At 40.6% G+C, this 19949-nt stretch overlaps 1 protein-coding gene across 2 annotated transcripts in view; it reads left to right on the top strand.

The window, feature by feature from the left end:
• Window positions 1-19949, top strand: part of MTUS2 (microtubule associated scaffold protein 2) — a 352715-nt gene that overhangs the window by 110934 nt on the left and 221832 nt on the right. For both annotated transcript variants that reach the window (XM_072993758.2, XM_020788605.3), the window contains exon 3: window positions 8347-8587. In XM_072993758.2, the coding sequence (XP_072849859.2) occupies window positions 8347-8587 (241 nt within the window). The remainder of the gene's footprint in view (window positions 1-8346; window positions 8588-19949) is intronic.

Genomic DNA, 19949 nt, shown 5'->3' with positions numbered 1-19949 from the left:
TACTATGGAAGTAATGGAATATAGTATGCACCAGAGACATTATATTGCACCTTTCTACAACTGCTTTTGAGCCTGCACTAATTATCTGTGTTATTTTGCTAAATGCTGTTTCATTCAGCATTTCCTGTGCCTATTCTTGCTATTCTGTTCTTGGTGTTACTAAGGGTGCGATCAGACAGGTGTTTAGCCTGCTGTTTGGGGCCACTGCGGGGATGGGTTGATTGTCTTTTTGACAGTGATCACAGAGTGTAATTGATGGAGTGAATCAAATGATCACCAGAACATTCCTACCCACACTTTTTTGACCCTTGTTAGGGGCTTCTACTTTTTGTGAGAGTAGCATGGCTGTGGGTCGGTCCAAAACCTACATGGGGTAGATGATATCATGTGGTGTGGCCTGATGGCACATCTGTGACCACTCACAGTTTCCTGGCTGCTGCTTCCAAGCCTCCAAGGGTACTGATTCATGTTTCAAATGACTTCCAGGTAGGGTTGCCAGATACATGTGTACAAAAAGGAGGACATGGAAAGCCAAAAAGGAGGACAAAGGAGGATGTATTGTGGGGCCTCTGTGCATGGGGGGGGCATGCCGCTTTTGGAATTAGGTATTGGGGAGAATAGCTCTTTGATCATGGAGCAATACATTGAACCTACTCAGTCTTGAAAAGTCAAGACTGCGAAAGTTTCATTTTTTGGTCTACAAAACTCAGAATCCACAGGCCACTGTGTTTTCTTGTTTTAAAAAATGTTTTAAAAAAACAAATCTACATATACACTTACTGGGCTCCCAGGACCAATGGAAAAAAACAGAAGGCGTGGATTTCTCTCAGCTTGAGAAATGCAAAGGGTGGGGAAAATGGATTTGTGTTTGTGTGTGTGTGTGTGTGTGTGTGTGTGCATGTGCGTGTACGTGTGCGTACGCGCACACACACACACACACACAAAGATACAAAAGCCAGACATTTTAAAGTTTTTTAGTTTTTTCTGCCGGACGGAGGACATGATCCTAAATAGTAAGACATGTCTTCGTTTTGCCGGACGTCTGGCAACCCTACTCCCAGGGCCTCTCCAATTTAACACTCCAAATATTTTTCAAAATTGGAAGCAGACATCCATCTACTTCCAGTTTCATTTTCTTCACACACACCCTTCTTTTTGTGCATTGGGGGGTCCTGTACAGTCCTTCCAAGTTTACTAGAAACAGAAATTGCCCTGAAGATATGTCCAAGTTGCCCAAGTGTGACATGGGGCTTTATAAATGCTGGGATTTTGAATGGAGCCTGCAAAACTGTGAAACACACTGGCCATCAGCAAAACTCTTTTCAGAAATTATGAGGCAAAATCTGTGTTTTCTCTCCTACTTAGTAACATAGCTGCATTATGCAGTAACTGAGTAAAATGCTGTAATAAGGACATTACTGAGAAGTCATAAGATGTGGTTGCACACATGGAATTTTAAAACAACCAAATCATTCCAAAAAATAGAATTTGGGGAGAAATTGCTACGTAATAAGGACATATATTAGATTTTTATCTTTAGCTAAGCAATATTTATTTCCTTTAAGAAGACAATAAAGAGAAGAGGATTGGTTAAGAGACAGACGTCTTTCAAGTTAGAGAAAACAGTTTATATTTATATGAAATTGTTTGCCCTGCTACCTAGAAAGATAAGAAGCACACCTGCCGCCTTGCATAGAGAAACCACACTGATTAAAAATGTATTAAGTGGGATTGTGGTCCTCTTTCCTCCTTTGTAAAAGAATCATGTACTTCTGCATTCACATCTAATAAAACATAATTATATAAGGTGTATAATCAGATTTTGTTAAAATATGTCGATTAGAGAGGAAGATGGAAATATGTATATGCAGAAACAGTTTTTTTCTACTTCTCCCCAGTGGGAAATGGTCTTCTGAACTAAAATAAACCACCTTCAACTGTAAATATATAAAAAGAGCCATCTGGGATCAGACCATTCATCTACTTCAACATTCCGTCCCCAAAGTGGCCAAACAGCTGCTTATGAGAAACCCAAAAGCAGGATAAATGGGCAACAGCATCACCTCCCTCTAGCAACAGACACACAGAGCCACTTTTCTTTTGATTGCCCCATCCCCCATTATTCGGCCAATTCCCTTTTTAAGCTACCCAAGTTGGTGGCCATCAAGACATCTTATAGTAGCCAGTTCCACAGTTTAACTAAACATTCATTTGGGAGCAAAAGAACTATTTCTAAAAATATTAGAATAACATTGTGAAATGCATTATGATGGCCATTTCAGACTATATATAATGTTGCAGGCCATTGTGGTATAGTATATGGAGTGTCAAGGTAAGAGGAGACCTGGGTTCCAATCACCAGCCATGTAGACTCACTGGGTATGGCAGTGATAGAAGTACTCCTTAATATATCAGGATCTCCATGAATTGGATGTGATTTGATGACATGTAATACTGTTATTAAGGAACATGGTGGCGCTGCAGGTTAAATCGCAGAAGCCTCTGTGCTGCACGGTCAGAAGACCAGCAGTTGTAAGATCGAATCCACGCAACGGAGTGAGCCCCCGTCGCTTGCCTCAGCTCCTGCCAACTTAGCAGTTTGAAAGCATGTAAAAATGCAAGTAGATAAATAATTACCACCTTGGTGGGAAGGTAATGGCGTTCTGTGTCTAGTCACGCTGGCCACGTGACCACGGAAACTCTTCAGACAAACACTGGCTCTATGGTTTGGAAATGGTATGAGCACCACGCCCTAGAGTCGGACATGACTGGACTAAATGTCAAGGGGAACCTTGACCTTTTACCTAACACTGTAATAAATAACAGTGTAGTGGTGGTGGTGGTGGATGAAACATACCTCAGTGGTCCTCCATTGTCACTGGGGCTTTGGGAACAATATCAAGAAATTTCAAACAATATTATAAGCAGTTGTAGATTCCAGGGAAAACATCAACAACAGAGCTACACAAAACAGCAATATTGGGAACTCTGTGTGCGTGCGTGCGTGCGTGCTGTTCCCATTATTGTTCCCAATATATATGAACCGCAGGTCCAGAGCACAGCAGCCAGATTATTGAGTGGCATTAAGAAACATTGACACATTTCTCCCACCCTAGCCACCCCGTGCTGTGCCAGCTTCAAGGTGATGGTGTTAACTTATAAAGCCCTAACCAGTTTAGTACCTCACTACCTGAGAGAACACCTCCTCCCAATGAGATCTGCTCGCCCTATACAATCTTCCCAGGCCAGGCGGTTGAGAGTATTGACTCTGAGAGAGGCCTGGAAAGAGAGAACAAAAAACTAGGCCTTCTCAGCGATTGCTCCTCAGCTTTGGAATAACCGCCCACCCGAAATCCGGCTGGTCCCTTCACAGGGAATCTAAAGTGACTATTAAAAACATGGCTTTTTCAACAAGCCTTCCCTGACCTTACACCTTAATTACAACACCTAATTACAGTGAGTGGTGTCAACATTCATACTAACAGTCCTGTTGTCTTGCTCTAAATTGTTTTATATTATTTCAATTATTATTATTCAAATTGTTGGTTGTTTTATCTTTATTTTGATTTTATATTGCTTTGTTCATTGTTTTGATGTGTATATGTTTCATTTGTTTACTATGTAAACCGCCCAGAATGGCTTAGTAGCCAGATGGGCGGTATCGAAGCCGACTAAATAAAATAAATCTACTACATCGATATTTAACAGATACTTAGGTTTTTGGTTAAAATTTGTATCTGTTAGGTAATAGTCCATGTTTTTATAGTTTTGATTGATTGTGCCTGGTATTTTTGAAGTAATTACTTTGCACCTCCTAAGAATGCCAGGTGGATGGATCACGTCTTGCCTTTGAAGTCCATAGGTTTTCAAGACGTAAGGTGGGTTTTGGATGATGGAGGGAAAAAATGCATGTGAAATATGGGTGCAGTTTAAACCTGTGTATAACTAAACTGCATAATTTGATATATGTGTTAATAATAACTACCTGTGTACCATCAAGCAAATTCCAGATTATTGTCACCCTTGAGATACAAAGCACTCAGTAGTAATTTACCAGAGCTGCCTTCTGGGGGTGCTCTGGGACCACATAGTTTGTCCAAGGCCACAAAAGCTGGCTCTTCTCCTACAAGACACGGCGGAGAATCACACTCTTGACCCCCCGGCTCTGTAGCCAGGTAATCCAGCTCAGTGAGTGAAAAAATCTGTCCAGAAATATGTACATTTTGGGGAAATATATGAATTTTCATGTGGGAAGAAAAAAGTCTCGTAGGCTAATACAGAATTGGGGCAGGATGAGAATACTGGTAGGAATACATAAAAAATGAGACTGGCAGATTTTTTACATCCCTAGTTTATAATGTTAACTTTATTTACATATAATTACGTTTTTAAAAGCTGGAATTAATTGGTGAAAGATCTAAGCATGAAACAAAGATGATGCAGATAAAAAGCCTAGATCCAGAGCTCACTATGTTGTCTTGCATATTTAGTATATTGTTGTGACAGAAACAGGAAACAAAATATAAAAAACCCTCCTCTCACATAAACAAATGATTTACATTCTTGAAGGCATAAAGCCAGAGTTAAAACATTGTAGCTGTAAGGATCAAAAGGCTTATGGCATCAATTAAATGGCATTGTCTAAATATATATCTAAATTGTTGAAAATGCAGTGACATGACACAACAACGTGTTGTAATTTTGCAACAAAGTTAATTAAGCAGCCCAGGTAGTTTTTCCTGTTTAGCTTCTGGCAACTCTTGTGATTAATTTTTAAAATAAATTTGGCTCTCTTAGAAGCATTTTTTTAAAAATCAGAAGCTCAACAGTGGTTCATGAAAGCTATTTGGCACCAACTGGATCCTTTTCCATAGTGCTCATTCAGAGGGGAATTGTGCGTTAGCAAATTAAATGATCAGTAACCTCCTTAATCTGAATAACTAGCAGGGCACCGCTGTCTCTAAATGCCTCCTCATAGTTAATATCAGATCTTTGCTTTCTTTTGCTTGCTTGCCTCTTGGCAAGGGTGCGCAATCTTTTCACAAGGGTTCAAAAGGTGGCTTGCAAAAATGTAGAGATCCTCTTATCTTTCTCTAGCTGCCTGCAGGATACTTTGAGATTGTAACCATTTGGTGGGATTATATGAAAGTCAAAGCAGCAGGCCAGTTTTATTTTCATCTCTCTCACAAGCTTTCTCCATATGGTAACAATGTGGTATTGATCACATCGTAACAATTCATTGATGCAGAGGAGATGCAAGTGTCTCAGAAATAGGACAGAACAATTTGTATTTTGCTGGACATGGCCCAAACCTACAGAAGATGTCATCTTGCACAGCCACCCCATTCATTTAACTGAGTGAGTAGCTCCCCACTGTGTCTGCCTTCCCCAACTTGGACTAAAATGGAGCAGCTGCTGTAAACATGGAGAGTTTGCTTTTGTTTTGTGTTTGGCATTCTGTGGTGAGAGTCACAAATTACATTCCCTAACTTCAACCAATTTTAGACAAATACACCCCAACACATGCAAGTGCACATGGCATGTTTCTAAATGGCAGTAGCTAAGCTGAATTGGGAGGTGTAGAAAGGAGGGAGAGGAGGGAAACAGGATCCTCCGTCCCCACCCAGGTTTTGAGGACCGTTGTGTCTTGCTTGCAGATCGGTGACACTGGTGACATTGGCGGACTTCACTGACAAATGAGAAAAGGAAATAAGATAGTCTTGGGCTCCGAACTGGTGGTCTAGAGAATATTGCCCTCTGCACCAGTATCATCATATGCCATTCAGTCAATTCTGACTTAGGTTGACCCTTTTCAGGGCTTTCTAGATAGAGAGTACTCAGAAGTGGCTTACCATTCTCTTTTCCTCAGGGCATCCTGAGGCTGTGCAGCTTGCTCAAGGCCACACAGGCTCTTTTCCCTGGAATCAAACTCCCAACTTCTGGCTCCACAGCCAGAAATCTAACTCAATGAGCTATCCAGCCAATAGGGTACTAATACACCCTAGATTACTTTTTTTAAAAAATATTCCAGGGTAAGAAATGTTTCCAGTATAAGCTCCAACTAAACAATGCAACATGTCGTTCAATATACTTTATGCCTAATCATCAGGTGCAAATACCTTTGCTTACGTAGCCAAAGTATCACAATCCATGGTTTGCAGAAGTAGGAAAAATCATTAGTGGAGGAAGCACTGAGGTCCTCTCCCATATGGGACAGGGCAAGGTGCCTGCCACAGGCTACAGAGAATGAAGAGCATCGATTATGGGCCCTCACCACTATACAGAGCCTTGCTGGTTGAAACTGCGGGCACACAATTCTCTAGAGGTGGCCAGTCCCTAAATGTCTGGCTCTGGGGAGAATCCTTCTCCGGAGCAGGCACTGTGGGCATGGTGGCCTGGGAGACCGCCTGTTCTGGTGGTACCATCTACTCAGAACAATTTGTTCAAGTTCTTTGGGTGCAGCAGTACTTCCTTCTGTGAAGTGAACCGATCTTACAAATATTTGATTTTGGCTGGACGGTATCCAATACTTGTGTGCAAGTGTGGTTGAAATCCGTGGATCTCGCTTCCAACTACTGTAGTGTTGCATGCAGAGATTATGTATAAATGCATGAATTGTACCCCCAACTCATATGCATAAACATACACATACAGCATTGTCATTTTGCTGAAAATATCTGTACAGTATTGCAGATATTTTCCATTTTTATTACTTTGGTTGGAATGGGGCAAGGAAGCGACCATTAATCATTTATATGACTACAGTTTCATTCAGGACAACATATATAAGATTAAATTTTCTGTCTCCTTCACTGCATGTACTTTTAAAACATTACCTTTTAACTCATTTCTCGTTAATCAAAACATTTCAATATCCAATATATTATTGTTCAGATATTTTGCACTGAATGCTATATCTCAATAAAACAACGAGCAACAAACTCATTTAAGAATAGGGCTCTCTTCCTGTATAAAAATAATTTAAAAGTTGATTAACCTCCTTGCTTCACAATGCAATCTTTATAATATCTACTCAGAACTAAGACCTGTTGGCTTACTCCCAGGTAAGTCTAAAAAGGATTACATCTTAGTGTAAACACACATCTCTATCCCACTGAATCAAAAACCGCTGATTTTCAGAACTGGGAGAGGGAAGAGGAGGAAAAAGACAAAAAATGAAATAATTAAACCCTTCCAACTTCCCATCGTGGCTCCGTTGTCCCTCACCCAATAAGACTGCTGAATTAAGATTTCTGAGTATTTTTGCACAATTGGGGTGGGGGAGAGACAGATAAACCCTCCTCCATCCCATATCCATGGACTCTGTGCACTCTGTCTCTGCAATGGTGGGGTTTATTAGAAATGGGCAAAGGTAAATAACTACTGTAGTCCAAGTATTCTCTCTACTCCTGAGGTAATTGTTGGGAGCATAGTTAACAAAATGGCCTCAGTCCAATTCAGTCCTTAGTCTCTTTTAAGGTAGGGGCTTGCAATAGGGAGGGCTCATTGCAACCTGGACATGGTCTGGGCCTCATGGTAATCAGAGATGGAGGCTGTTGCTATTGTTGATGCTGCCTCCACTCTTTTAACCTTTTCGACCTTCAGCATTGCCCCCGAGTTGGTGTGGGGCTGACCTGGCCTGGAATAGGCTGCCAGTGTCAGTGGTGTAGTAGTTCATGGGGAGCCAAGCAGGGGGCCTATCCACGGATCCTTATGATATACATCATCTGAGTTATTTTTGGAGTCCCACACCTCCTCTGCTCTTGGGGTCTACTCCCATTCTTTTTTGGCATCTTCCTGTGCCTCCTACTCCTCTGGCGCCAAGGAGTCTCCTTCAGAGCCCAGGTGTCCCTTGTGTTCCTCCAACCTTCCTCCTCCTTCTTCTAAGGCTTTCCTTTATGGCCCGTAGCTGCAGAGTGGCATCCGCCCTTGCCCTTCACCAGGTGGCTCTCCCTGTCTGGTTGCTACAGGTACAGTATGCATCCCATATTCAGCAGCCACTGGGTCCAGGGCCCCTGTCAGGATCCTTGGGGTGAGGGCGGATGGCATACCACAGATGACCCCCCCCCCCACACAGTATTCTTCTAAACAAAAGAGTTTCCAGGTAATTTGAGTGGAATAGCCACCATTGGGTCTGTTACTGTATTAACAGTGCTTGTGTATTATTAGATCAGTCTGCCACATATCTATAGAAACCATTACATTTTTCACTTCCGTACAGAGCCCAGAATCCTGGAATACATTGTCCTCCATGCATTATAAACTGCTGCACTTGCCTATATATTTCAGTTCTCAGAAAATCTCTCATGAAACACAGTAATGTATTTTCTGTTTCTGTTTGCACAGGTTGGGGAAAGGCCTGGGAAAGAAGAATTTTGTCCTCCACCTTATACCCACTATGAGGTCCCTCCAAGCTTTTATCGCTCTGCAATGATCCTGAAGCCTCAGCTAGGACTTGGTGCTGTCTCCAGGTTACCCTCTGCCAAAAGCAGGATCTTGATTGCAAGTCAAAGGGCTTCAACCAGCTGCATCCATCCACAGGGGCCAATAGCCACTTCGCCCCCACTTTTCCATCCTGATGCTTCAGGTAACAAACTTCACCATCTAACTTGTAATTGCTAGTGCTCCAGTGTTATGTTGTCTGGAAGGAAGGAAGAAAGAAAGAAAGGAAGAAAGGAAGGAAGGAAGGAAGGAAGGAAGGAAGGAAGGAAGGAAGGAAGGAAGGAAGGAAGGAAGGAAGGAAGGAAGGGAAGGAAGGAAGGAAGGAAGGAAAGAAGGAAGGAAGGAAGGAGGAAGGAAGGAAGGAAGGAAGGAAGGAAGGAAAGGAAGGAAGGAAGGAAGGAAGGAAGGAAGGAAGGAAGGAAGGAAGGAAGGAAGGAAGGAAGGAAGGAAGGAAGGAAGGAAGGAAGGAAGGAAGGAAGGAAGGAAGAAGGAAGGAAGGAAGGAAGGAAGGAAGGAAGGAAGGAAGGAAGGAAGGAAGGAGGAAGGAAGGAAGGAAGGAAGGAGAAGGAAGGAAGGAAGAAGGAAGGAAAGGAAGGAAGGAAGGAAGGAAGGAAGGAAGGAAGGAAGGAAGGAAGGAAGGAAGGAAGGAAGGAAGGAAGGAAGGAAGGAAGGAAGGAAGGAAGGAAGGAAGGAAGGAAGGAAGGAAGGAAGGAAGGAAGGAAGGAAGGAAGGAAGGAAGGAAGGAAGGAGGAAGGAAGGAAGGAAGGAAGGAAGGAAGGAAGGAAGGAAGGAAGGAAGGAAGGAAGGAAGGAAGGAAGGAAGGAAGGAAGGAAGGAAGGAAGGAAGGAAGGAAGGAAGGAAGGAAGGAAGGAAGGAAGGAAGGAAGAAGGAAGGAAGGAAGGAAGGAAGGAAGGAAGGAAGGAAGGAAGGAAGGAGAAGGAAGGAAGGAAGGAAGGAAGGAAGGAAGGAAGGAAGAAGGAAGGAAGGAAGGAAGGAAGGAAGGAAGGAAGGAAGGAAGGAAGGAAGGAAGGAAGGAAGGAAGGAAGGAAGTCTGGTGTTTTACCAAAACTCTCTAATCCCAGCAGTTAAGGCTCTGATCCTCTATTCCACTAATGCTCAGAGTCCTGTACTTTTTGATGTGTGGGACAATCAGTAGTACTGGTTGTTTGTTCAGGTCAGTGATCAGGGGAGAGTGGTTCTAAACGGTTTTATTTTCTTTCTGGTCTTCCTCCAGGACTTGCATTCAGGCCTTAGCATAGAATGGGTGAACTGTATCTGAAATAATTATGCAAATCTTGTACTCAATCTACATTTCAATTTGTTTCAACATACTGAAGATCAACCTCCATAACTTTTATTGCTCTGAGTTTTATTGATTTTTAGTGATACCAGATATATTTTTTTCCAGAGAACTTGCTGTTCCATTGTTTTCAGAACAGGCACATTATTTCCATTTCTAGAGTTTCACTTGTTTTCCCTTCTGACCACTGAGGTGGAAACTGTTTTTAAATCTGCTGTATTGCATCTTTGTTATTCTGTTCTGCTTTTCCCTGAAGATTAGACACTTTCCTTTTCATCTATCATTCCTGACATGTATAAAAATGAAATATTGTAGATATACTGTAGTTGGATCCAGAGTTCATTATTTTAAACATATGTTTCATTGAAACCAATGGGACTTTGATTGTTCATGAAGTCTGCTCTACTCAAGCCATTGGTTCAACCTATTTCAATGTTCTTCTGATATGTTACAATTCAGTCTAATACATTTCTGTTCAGAAGTAACGTCTACTATTGGAATTTATTTATTTATTTATTTATTTATTTATTTATTTATTTATTTATTTATTTATTTATTTATTCATTCATTCATTTTTATTTATTTATTTATTCATTCATTCATTCATTCATTTTTATTTATTTATTTATTTATTCATTTATTCATTCATTTATTTATTTATTTATTTATTTATTTATTTATTTATTTATTTATTTATTTATTTATTTATTTATTTATTTATTTATTTATTTATTTATTTATTTATTTATATCCCAGGAAAGATTGGAGCCTTGGTTTGGCATTAATATTGTCTTGCTGTTGTGGGTGTACAAAGAGCCAACTGAGAATTAAATCTTTTTTTCTTCTTCTGTTGACTGATGAAGACTGCTTAGGAGACTGGAGCGTTTGTTGCTTGATGTGATTAAATCTTATTAGGCAGAGGAATGCCCATTATAGTCTTAAATGGGAGTGGGGGGAAACTGTGGCTCCCCTGCCATCCTCAACATTGATCATAGCATTTGGAACTAGAGTCTGACAACATCTGAAAGGCCATAGGTGCTTAGCTTAGTTTATGATTTTTCCCCCCAGCCTAAAAATAGACTTCCATTGTTAACACCAAACTTAAAATCCTGTCACTTAACAGTGAAGGTCAAAACATTAGCTTGGCAATTAGAAGCCACTTCTATTTTTTTCTTTTCACAGATGTAACTCTTTCAAGCTTTGTACATGAGCTAGCAGGCTGGCAGGTGGAACTCATCTTTACATCCCAGTGGTCAATCACAAAACAAATTAATATTTGTTCACAACACGCAGTGGAAAGGAAAGCTCATGCGAGAATAAACAAGTGTTTTCTCTCTCTTAAACTAGCTCTGCTTCTAACATTATGTGAATTGCATCATATAGCCTGACTTCGACTTGTTAACAGGTCTTTCCTGTCTTTAATCACATGTTTTGGGAAAAGATCATAAAGATCAGTAATCAGTAGTTTTGAGATAATCTAGATCCAGCCGTTGGTGGTGCCGTTTTATTTTCTGGAGAGTTTTAGAAATAGAGACCATGTATGCAGGTATTGTTTGGCTATTTATGTCTGGTAGTCAACGGGTAATTCTACCTGTTTAAGCCCAACACTGATAAGCTGTGATATAAACCTTGAAGGAGGAGCCCATCATGCGTTCAAACTGACTGCTTTTTGAAGAGCTGAACAAACCTCTCAAAGGGAAATCAACCCAGAAAGAGATCATTCTCTGTGCTTTGTTTGAGTGCTTATTAGCTGGCTTATGTGGTGAAATCAATCCCCATGTTTTCTCCAGAGTTTTGAAATGTTATTTAAAATAGGTTAAAAAAGAAAGAAGCTTTAGTTTATGAATTATTTAAAAGGCATGAAACAAATTATTGCAGTGTTTGTGAGCCATTTGTGACCCCTGGTATTTTTGGAGTTGCCATACAGTGGCTCTGTGCTAATAATAAAGCAGAGAAAAGCTACTTTTGGGGGACTATATATCCCAGCTCAAGCTAAGGATCGGTCAAAGACATGTTACCGCCTAGAGAAACACATGGTGTTTGCAGTGGCCCAGATCAAGGTGCATAGTACTCACATCCAAATAAGTTATTTTGGTATCTATGGTAGAAAACTCATAAGAAGCTTTCTCCCTGGCTAGCAACAGTGATCAATTAAATAACTAACCTTTGGGCACATTTTCATGACCATCTAGTCACAATGATTTAAATAGTATTTCCATGCTGTCAAGTCAATTTCAAACTATGACGACCCTTTCCAGGGTTTACTGGGTAGAGAATAAACAGAGGTGGTTTACCACTCCCTTTGGGCAGTATAAGAAATTTTCAGCCAATTTCAAAATACTAAATAGGTAAATAATCAAAGATGTTCCAGCAGTCGATACAAGGGGGGCGGGGAGATAAGAGGGAATACTTAAGTAGCAATGGAATCCTCGCATAAACAAATATATTTTCAGCAAATGTTTTTAGAAGCTGAATATTGCCTCTGGCTCAGGTTGTTATTGGAATTCTGTTCCAATGTGTAGTATAAGTTATATTTGTGATGACCAAATCTCCCTTAAAAGAGTGTGGCATTCAGTCAGGGAGTATCTTAGGTCCCAAATCTACCACTTTGTACCGAGGTACGTCCTCAAGCCTCAGTAGTGCATAGCATCTGTGCCTTAGACAAGCCTGTTCTTTGAAAAGTACTTGACTTTAATCAGTACTTTGCAAGTAATTAAACATGGACTTTGTGATTCCTCAGAACTCACAACAGCTCAGTTAAATAGGACTTCTCTATAGTAGCTAGTTAGCGGCCTTTCCACTCCTCTGGATTTAGCCTAACCTTGCTAGTCCAAGAGACTAGTCCTCGATGAGATTTTTATAATTACAGTGGTGCCTCGCTTAACGAGCGCACCGTACAACGACGAAATCGCATAGCGATCCCTTTTTTGGGATCGCTAATGCGATCGCTCAACGAGCTTTAGATAGGGCGAAAATCGCTTTGCGAAGATCGGTAAGCGTTTCGCTTACCGATCTTCGCAAAACGAAGCTCCGACGATCAGCTGTTCGGCGGACAAAATGGCCACCGGAAGCCCCAAAATGGCTGCACACAGCGTTTTCGCGCCCTCCCCTCGCTTAACGAGGGCACGAAAATGGCTGCCGGCCATAGGAAACTTCACTGAACGGTGAGTAAAGGAGCCTTTTGGAACGCATTAAACGATGTTTAATGCGTTCCAATGGCTTTCCCTGTCCCGTTCAGCGATGTTTCGCTATAGCGAAGGTTAATCTGGAACGGATTAACCTCGCTATGCGAGGCACCACTGTATTTTTATTAAGAAAATAAAGATTCATAGAAACAGTCCTTTTGCATCAGCAGTAGCATAATAACAGGTTCAGAGGTTACAATATTTAAATAAAGCAGTTATTTCTTATTTAAAAATAAGAAACTCTAAGATCTAAGGTGTAGTGGGCTAATCCCACCCCTCCTTCTTACCATTCTACATTCTGTAAACATCCAGCTACATGACACAATCCATCATCAATTCCTCTTAGTTTGGCAGAGGCTAAGAGAAAAGCCCCCTACACCTCCTCTCCTCCATCTTTTTCTACATTCCTCGGACCTCCTTCTTCATGGCTGCAAACCAATTACTTCTCAGAGGCATAACATCACCCTTCATCCCCAATTTTTATCTTTTCCCAATTAGATTGGAATATGTTAAGTCTTCACACTGGCCTCTTTCATCCTTGCACCCTTATCAGGATTCACTCTGTACCAGCCGAGCTGTAAATTAGGAAAAACAGTCTCCCAGCCTTTATTGTATTCCAGTGCCTTCAACTCATTCCCCTTTGAACCTAACAGAGTCCCCTTCAAAACAGAATAACAACCAACAGCCCCCTAAAAGGCATAAGACGACTTTTGAGCCAGTTCCACACAATCAATAAAGTTGATAAAATCTAGATCTTCTGCTAATTTTAAACTAGGGTGAATTTTGAGCTTAATATGATGGTTCCTGCTTGGGAGAAAAAATCATCAGAAAAGAAAATGAGAAGTTATTGGACGTCAAAAGGTCATCCATATCTCTGGTCGGCAATATCTCAAAAGGAAAACAGTGGCTAAGGAAGACTATTTTCATATGGTGAACTTTCCCCACTAAGGGGGACCAGATGAAAAAGAGGTAATCATTCTTGTACCTTTAATAGTTGCTTAGAAGCAGCAATTTCAGCAGGTGTAGCTTGCATTAAAAGTATCTCCTGCTTGAATTTCCTTTACAAACAGCTATTAAAGGTACAGAAAAGCTGTCATCCTTTTTTATCTGGTTACCCTACTCAGTCACTACTATAATGGCTGGACCATTCATCATATGTTACACACAGACACACACACACATGTATAGAACGTTTCTAAGCATTAGAAACACGGAAAAAGTGAATTCGTTGGAAATTGCTGGTGTTCTGGCTTTTGATTTTCTAGATGTAACAGGCACCACAATACAAAAGCATCAATTCTTCGGCGGTCAGCCTTCTTTATGGACCAGCTCTCACTTCCATACGTCGCTACTGGAAAAAACACAGTTCTGAATACATGAAAATAAACAACATATTGTAGGAAAAATTGACTGGACACATGAACAGAGCTTAACTGACTAACTAGCTTCATACTGACTACATATCTAACTGACTCTTGCCTGAAAATAATGGAAAATAATTCTTAAGTAGAGAGGTGTGGCACTCTTCAAAATCCAAGGCAGAGAGGGAACAATAGGTTGATTGGCAGTCACCCCAGACCAGAAAGGTCCCTCCCATCCAAAACCTCTTAAAGTCATCATACAAAGGATGCTAAATTCCAACACAGTTTTCCTTCCAGAAACTCCAGGTAGTATCAATCTCCCCTGTTTATACTGGTAACAGCCCTGGGTAGTAAATTATGATGGGAGATCCTAATAGAACACCCAGCAAGTTTCACGGCTGCCTGTGGATTGGGCTTCCACAGTCCCACACTGGCACTCTAATCACCACACCTCAGTGACTCTACATTTCTGGGTCATTCTGATTCTCCTTTCCATTCATGATAGTCTGATGAGTAATAAAAAAGATCAACCATTATTCCTTTAGAAATGTGACATTCTTTATCTCTGCCAGCCCATTTTTCCTTAATTTGACACACTGCTAGGTTGCATCTTATCTGTGTTCATCAGCTTTAGTGCTTTTATGTGGTTTCAGAGCAACAGAATCAAGTACAGCACAGATAATTGCCCTACAGAGAAGAAAGGAAGTAAAATGCAAGCATTAAATGAAACCCTTTTCACCTATTACCTTCCAGGTGTTTGAAAAGAAAGATATTTCTCCAGTTTGAGGAAGAACGGAAGGTGGTGGAAGGAAAGATAATCAGTAGGGTGTAGATGACTATAATATTGTCAGTTTCCACATTAGGCATGGGGAGCATGGCACCCTCCACCTATTGTTGGATTGCAACTCCCATAGTCCATTGCCATTGGCTGTGTTTGCTTGAGGTTATGGGAGCTAGTGTCCCATAAAAACTGGTCACATACTCTCTCTCCCATCCCGCCAGGTCTGTTCAACAGCAGGATGTTGGCAGGTCTTTGGTACCAAGTCTCAAGCCTGAGTCCTTATTAAAAACAAGTCTGCCCCCCCCCAGGAAAACAGGAGGGGTGGGTTCCAAATCATGTTGGTCCAAGTTACTGTAAAAGAAAAAGAAAACCGAGTCATGTCCCTGGTGTGACTTCAGCCCAACTTGACAGCAAGTCCCGCGACTCAAGTCCTCCTCTATGTTCAGTAGGTCTAAGATAAGGAACACATTTCAACCCCAAAACCGAATTCAGTTCCACAGGAGTTTGAGGAAAAGTCATTCCACTAGTGGACAAGGCCAAAGACAAATGGGTACTAGGAATCAAAATAGTAGCACATTTTACCTGAAATGTCCCATCCAGCATTATAGCTTGAATCTTAGGAGAGGCGTTGCAATGCTTTTCCTAAGAGGCGCCTAAAGGGTAATAAGACTCTGATGCCCAGGAAGCATTGTGTCAGGAAGTGAAGGCCTAGAATGAAGTCTCAGGTTGGAGGGCCTAGGCCCTGCTCCAGTTGAGAGAAGTACAAGTGTCTGAAGATGAGGTCTGTATAACTCTTAGACCTCTGCCTGAAGACTTTCTGGAGAATTTCAGGAACTGGTGTCCAGACAGTCCAAATTGCACATCCCTATTGAGTATTTTACCTCATACAAGATGGCGCCAAAATGATGAGTAGTCACCATCAAGACTCAGGGCTTTGAGTGCTTAATTATTAAATGTTGGGGTTTGAATCTCTGGATATTCAAATGTTTTAGTGCTGAATTAAGTTTTATTACCTCTTCTCTCACTCTTTGTCTTTAGCATCTAACTGACAGGAAGGTCTGATATGGTCCCCTCCCTGCTAGGAACAGCTGCATTCATTTCATATTACTATATTCCTGCTGTATCTGGCTGGTGCAAATAGGGGGAGAATTTTGTTCTAGTTGATATTTGAACCATCGACCAAAATGCACAAATGTCATTGTTTACATGATGGAAACAACTAGCTGGAAAAAATCCCAATACCAAAGAAAGTCAGATGTTTCCAGCCCTGTTTTAAAACCTTCTAGCTATCTCTGCTTTCAGCAATATGTGGGTCAAACTCATATTATTTAGAGAATGGTTGTCAGAGGCTCGCTATTCAGAGTTCCAGATAGGAATTTCTTCCAGTCTTAGTTGGGTACAGTATATTTATCTTTTGGCATTGAGTAGCTTTACTACAGTGGCAGGTTAAAACAGCTTTTGTGCTTTAGTGATCAGGAGTTAGGTTTCAGGACTGCTGGATTGCAGGTGTTATTCTGATATAGTTCAATTATTTTCAATTGTTCAGATTGGTTTAAAGTTGCTTTAAAATTGTTTTATTCATTGTACCATACACTGCCTGAAATCCTGTCACACAGTTACACAAACAGTGTAACTTTTGGAAACAAATGGCCAAAAATTAAGATTGTAGATGTTATTTATTGTATACTGAATTGTGTAAATAGTGGTGCAATAAATAAGGTCTGTGGAGACTTCTTAACTTATGGCAATTCATGTCTAAAAGTTATGCTAGACATATAACTGTGCAACAGGATTTTAGCCACTGTGTTCTTTTGATAGAAGATAGGATAGAAATATCTAAATAAGTATTTTTTAAAAATATTTGTAATATTGATGAACTATCTTTCCACAAATGTTGTGCAGATGTTAAATAAAAATTCAAATTGCAGCACTAGTTCATACAGATCATGTCAAAATATCAACACACTGTTAAATTAAAAGCCCACATTCATAAATCAAAAGGAGTTTAAAAGGACAGATGCTCCAGATTAAATTGTTGCATCCCTCCTGTGGTAAACTTGATGATTTATTCCACCCCTAGTGACTGAAGCTTATAATTTATGTTTAAATGTTTCACTTTGGATTGGTTTTACATTAGTTATATTTTATTTTCCCATTGCTGGCTATAGTTTTAGAGCTGAAGATAGGAGGTACACACCACCAAACATAATTCAAAGTAGAGACTTGGCTCTTAACTCCTTTGTTGAAATGTCTAGAGAATAACAAACACATCTTTGCTCTGAAAGTAAAGTATTCCACAGCTTGGGATGGTTCCAGAAATCGATACATCATGGGAGATGGCTCAGAAGTGTCTCTCTGAGACATGTAAAAGTCTCTGCTTTGGACTACAGCTCCCAGAATCCCAGAGCAAACATGATCATTCCAAATGTGTAACTTTTGCCTTGTTGGTTTATTTATTTGTTAAAACTGTAATGAGAACTCAACAACAATGTATGCATGGTGAGATACCGGAGGTTGAGTTTGGGAAATTCCATGTACAAGGATTAAGCCATAACACTGAGACACGTCCATTCCCCATAGATTTGCCATAATCATGTATATTTAAACCCATCATCATATGCCCGTGTCATGATGGATTTGTGATCCCATGATGAATGCAGCATCTGTGGTTGCTTGCAGATGTCTTACAACTATGGAGTTATGTCTCTCTTGTGTTGACTGATCTTTGAAAACACTTTAATATGCCTTGACAATATTAGAAATAAAACATTGACTCTTGTATGAAACAGGCAACAGCACTGAACTGAACTGTTACTTCAAACTAGAGTACTGTAAATACTGTAAATAAAGAGAATGTAATAAGTCACAATTTCTGTAAGTGCCATTGATTCACTTGATTCAGTTGTTCTTTTTGATTCAGGTTGTTTTTGAGCTGGGACTGACAGCTGGATTTAACCCACAATGCTTAGTTCTGCAACTGGTTTTGTAAAATTGGGACCTAAAGTTGTACTTCATCCATTTCCTTCTGCATCTTTTTGACAGCCCAGTTAAATTTAGTACTTAAAACTAAAATTACCCTGTGTACCTCTGTGAGGGTTCAACTTTAGGCTCCAGATTCAATTCAAAGAAATCAGCAGATCTAAGTTGTTTCAAAACAGGTCTGGGATTTATTGGAGGATTAAACAATAAACAAGTGTCTGGAACATGATTATGAGTCTTTTCTTCTTCTGCCAACTGGTCCAGAAGAGGCTTCCATTCGTCGAACAAGAACAGTTTCTATAACTACAGTCCCAGGGTCCTTGAAGATCATTTGAGGCCCAGTCCTTTACTGCCTGCCTCATCGCGCTTTCCAGCAGGGGCACAGTCTCCTCGTCCAGATTGGCATCACACAAAATCCGTGCATTGGGGTCTCAGTTCTCCCAGGGCCTTCCCTGTAGTTCCTTCTCTTCATTAATCTCACTCTCCATTCTAATCTTTCTCTCCTTTTTCTCTCTACTCATTCCTTCTCCTCCCTTAGTCTCATTCTCCACACCCTCGGGTTTAGGGGGAATCTCTACTCTTCTCCTGTAATCTGCCCCCTCTTTCGGCACTCTCAATCTTTCCCATAATCCAGTCCACGGATCCTGCATCCATACCCATTCCCAACCAAGCAGTAACTGCTCTTCCCTCCTTTCCACTTCCCCCGCTCCTGCTTCAAACTCCACCCTCTTATTTCTCTCTCTTCTCACCTTTTCTTCCTGAACTTCCCCTGTCGTCACTTTCTGTACATGTTCCATCAGCTCCTCTATCACTGTCTCCCACAGAGGCTCCACTGAAGGCTTGGGTACGGGTTTGGGGTCCACCTCCCCGTCTCTGCTGTTGAGGAGGGATGGCTCTCCAACTACTGGGGTATCCCTCTCACTCTCTGTCTCACAACATCTCTTTTAAAAAAAATCACTAGAAAAGTTATGTAGTCTTCAGAAAGCCAATATTGTTCCCTGTTCAGAGGTGAAATTTAGAGAAGGTGACACCTAAATAAATAAGGGGGAAAAAAGAAATAAATTCTAGGAAACATGTAAAGATTCTCTGTGTGTAAACTGCTATCTGATTAGCTCTAATGAACTTTGAACAGAGCCACTAAATGTTGTCTAATGTAGCTCCAGAGGGACTGAAAATAATTACTCAACAAGCCATAGTGCTTGTGCACTGACACATAATTTGTGACATTTAAGGGAGCTATGTGGAGTGGAGCTATTGAACATTACACCCACTGTAAGAACTGTCATTTAACACCACACGGGAGTGTTGTAATGTTTATAACAAGCTACTGTATATTTAAATAGACCTTATCCTGTATAGTGGGTGGCCAAGTTTTGTAGGTATTGTTGGATAACAATTTCTGTAGCCCAAGCCAACATATCCAGTTATGAGAAATGGTGGTAATTGCAATCCAGCCATATGAAAGGCTATGAGTTGTCTACTTTTGCTGTGTGTAAACCATTCCTACTGAAAACTCATCTACAATTTTTGGAAAATCTTCAGAATGGAGATTAAATCACTGCTGAACATAATAAAGACCAGATGGAACAAGTTTGTGTTAACAACTCTTCTGAAGAAGACTATATTAAATTTTACTGCTTTACACTTAATTTGACAGTGAGAAATCTACTTCCCTGCAGGAGAGTATTTCGATATTACATGCCTTTTGCCATTAATTTTCCTTCATATCAGCTTTGGCAGCTCAGCTGTAATGTCACTGCCACTCATTTAAAGCAATCTTATCAGTGTTATACTTGGATTTCCTGGCACTAGTTTCAATTATGGTCATTATTATTGATGGCAGTGTCTAGGATTTGCTGTCCTATCAAAGCAAAGGGCAGCCTAGATGAGCTGGCCCAACT

The sequence above is a fragment of the Pogona vitticeps genome, chromosome 3, assembly GCF_051106095.1.
Source record: "Pogona vitticeps strain Pit_001003342236 chromosome 3, PviZW2.1, whole genome shotgun sequence".
In the NCBI taxonomy this organism is placed as follows: Eukaryota; Metazoa; Chordata; class Lepidosauria; order Squamata; family Agamidae; genus Pogona; species Pogona vitticeps.
The sequence above is the reverse complement of the archived record's forward strand: the minus strand, read 5'-3'. Positions and strand labels throughout refer to the sequence as shown.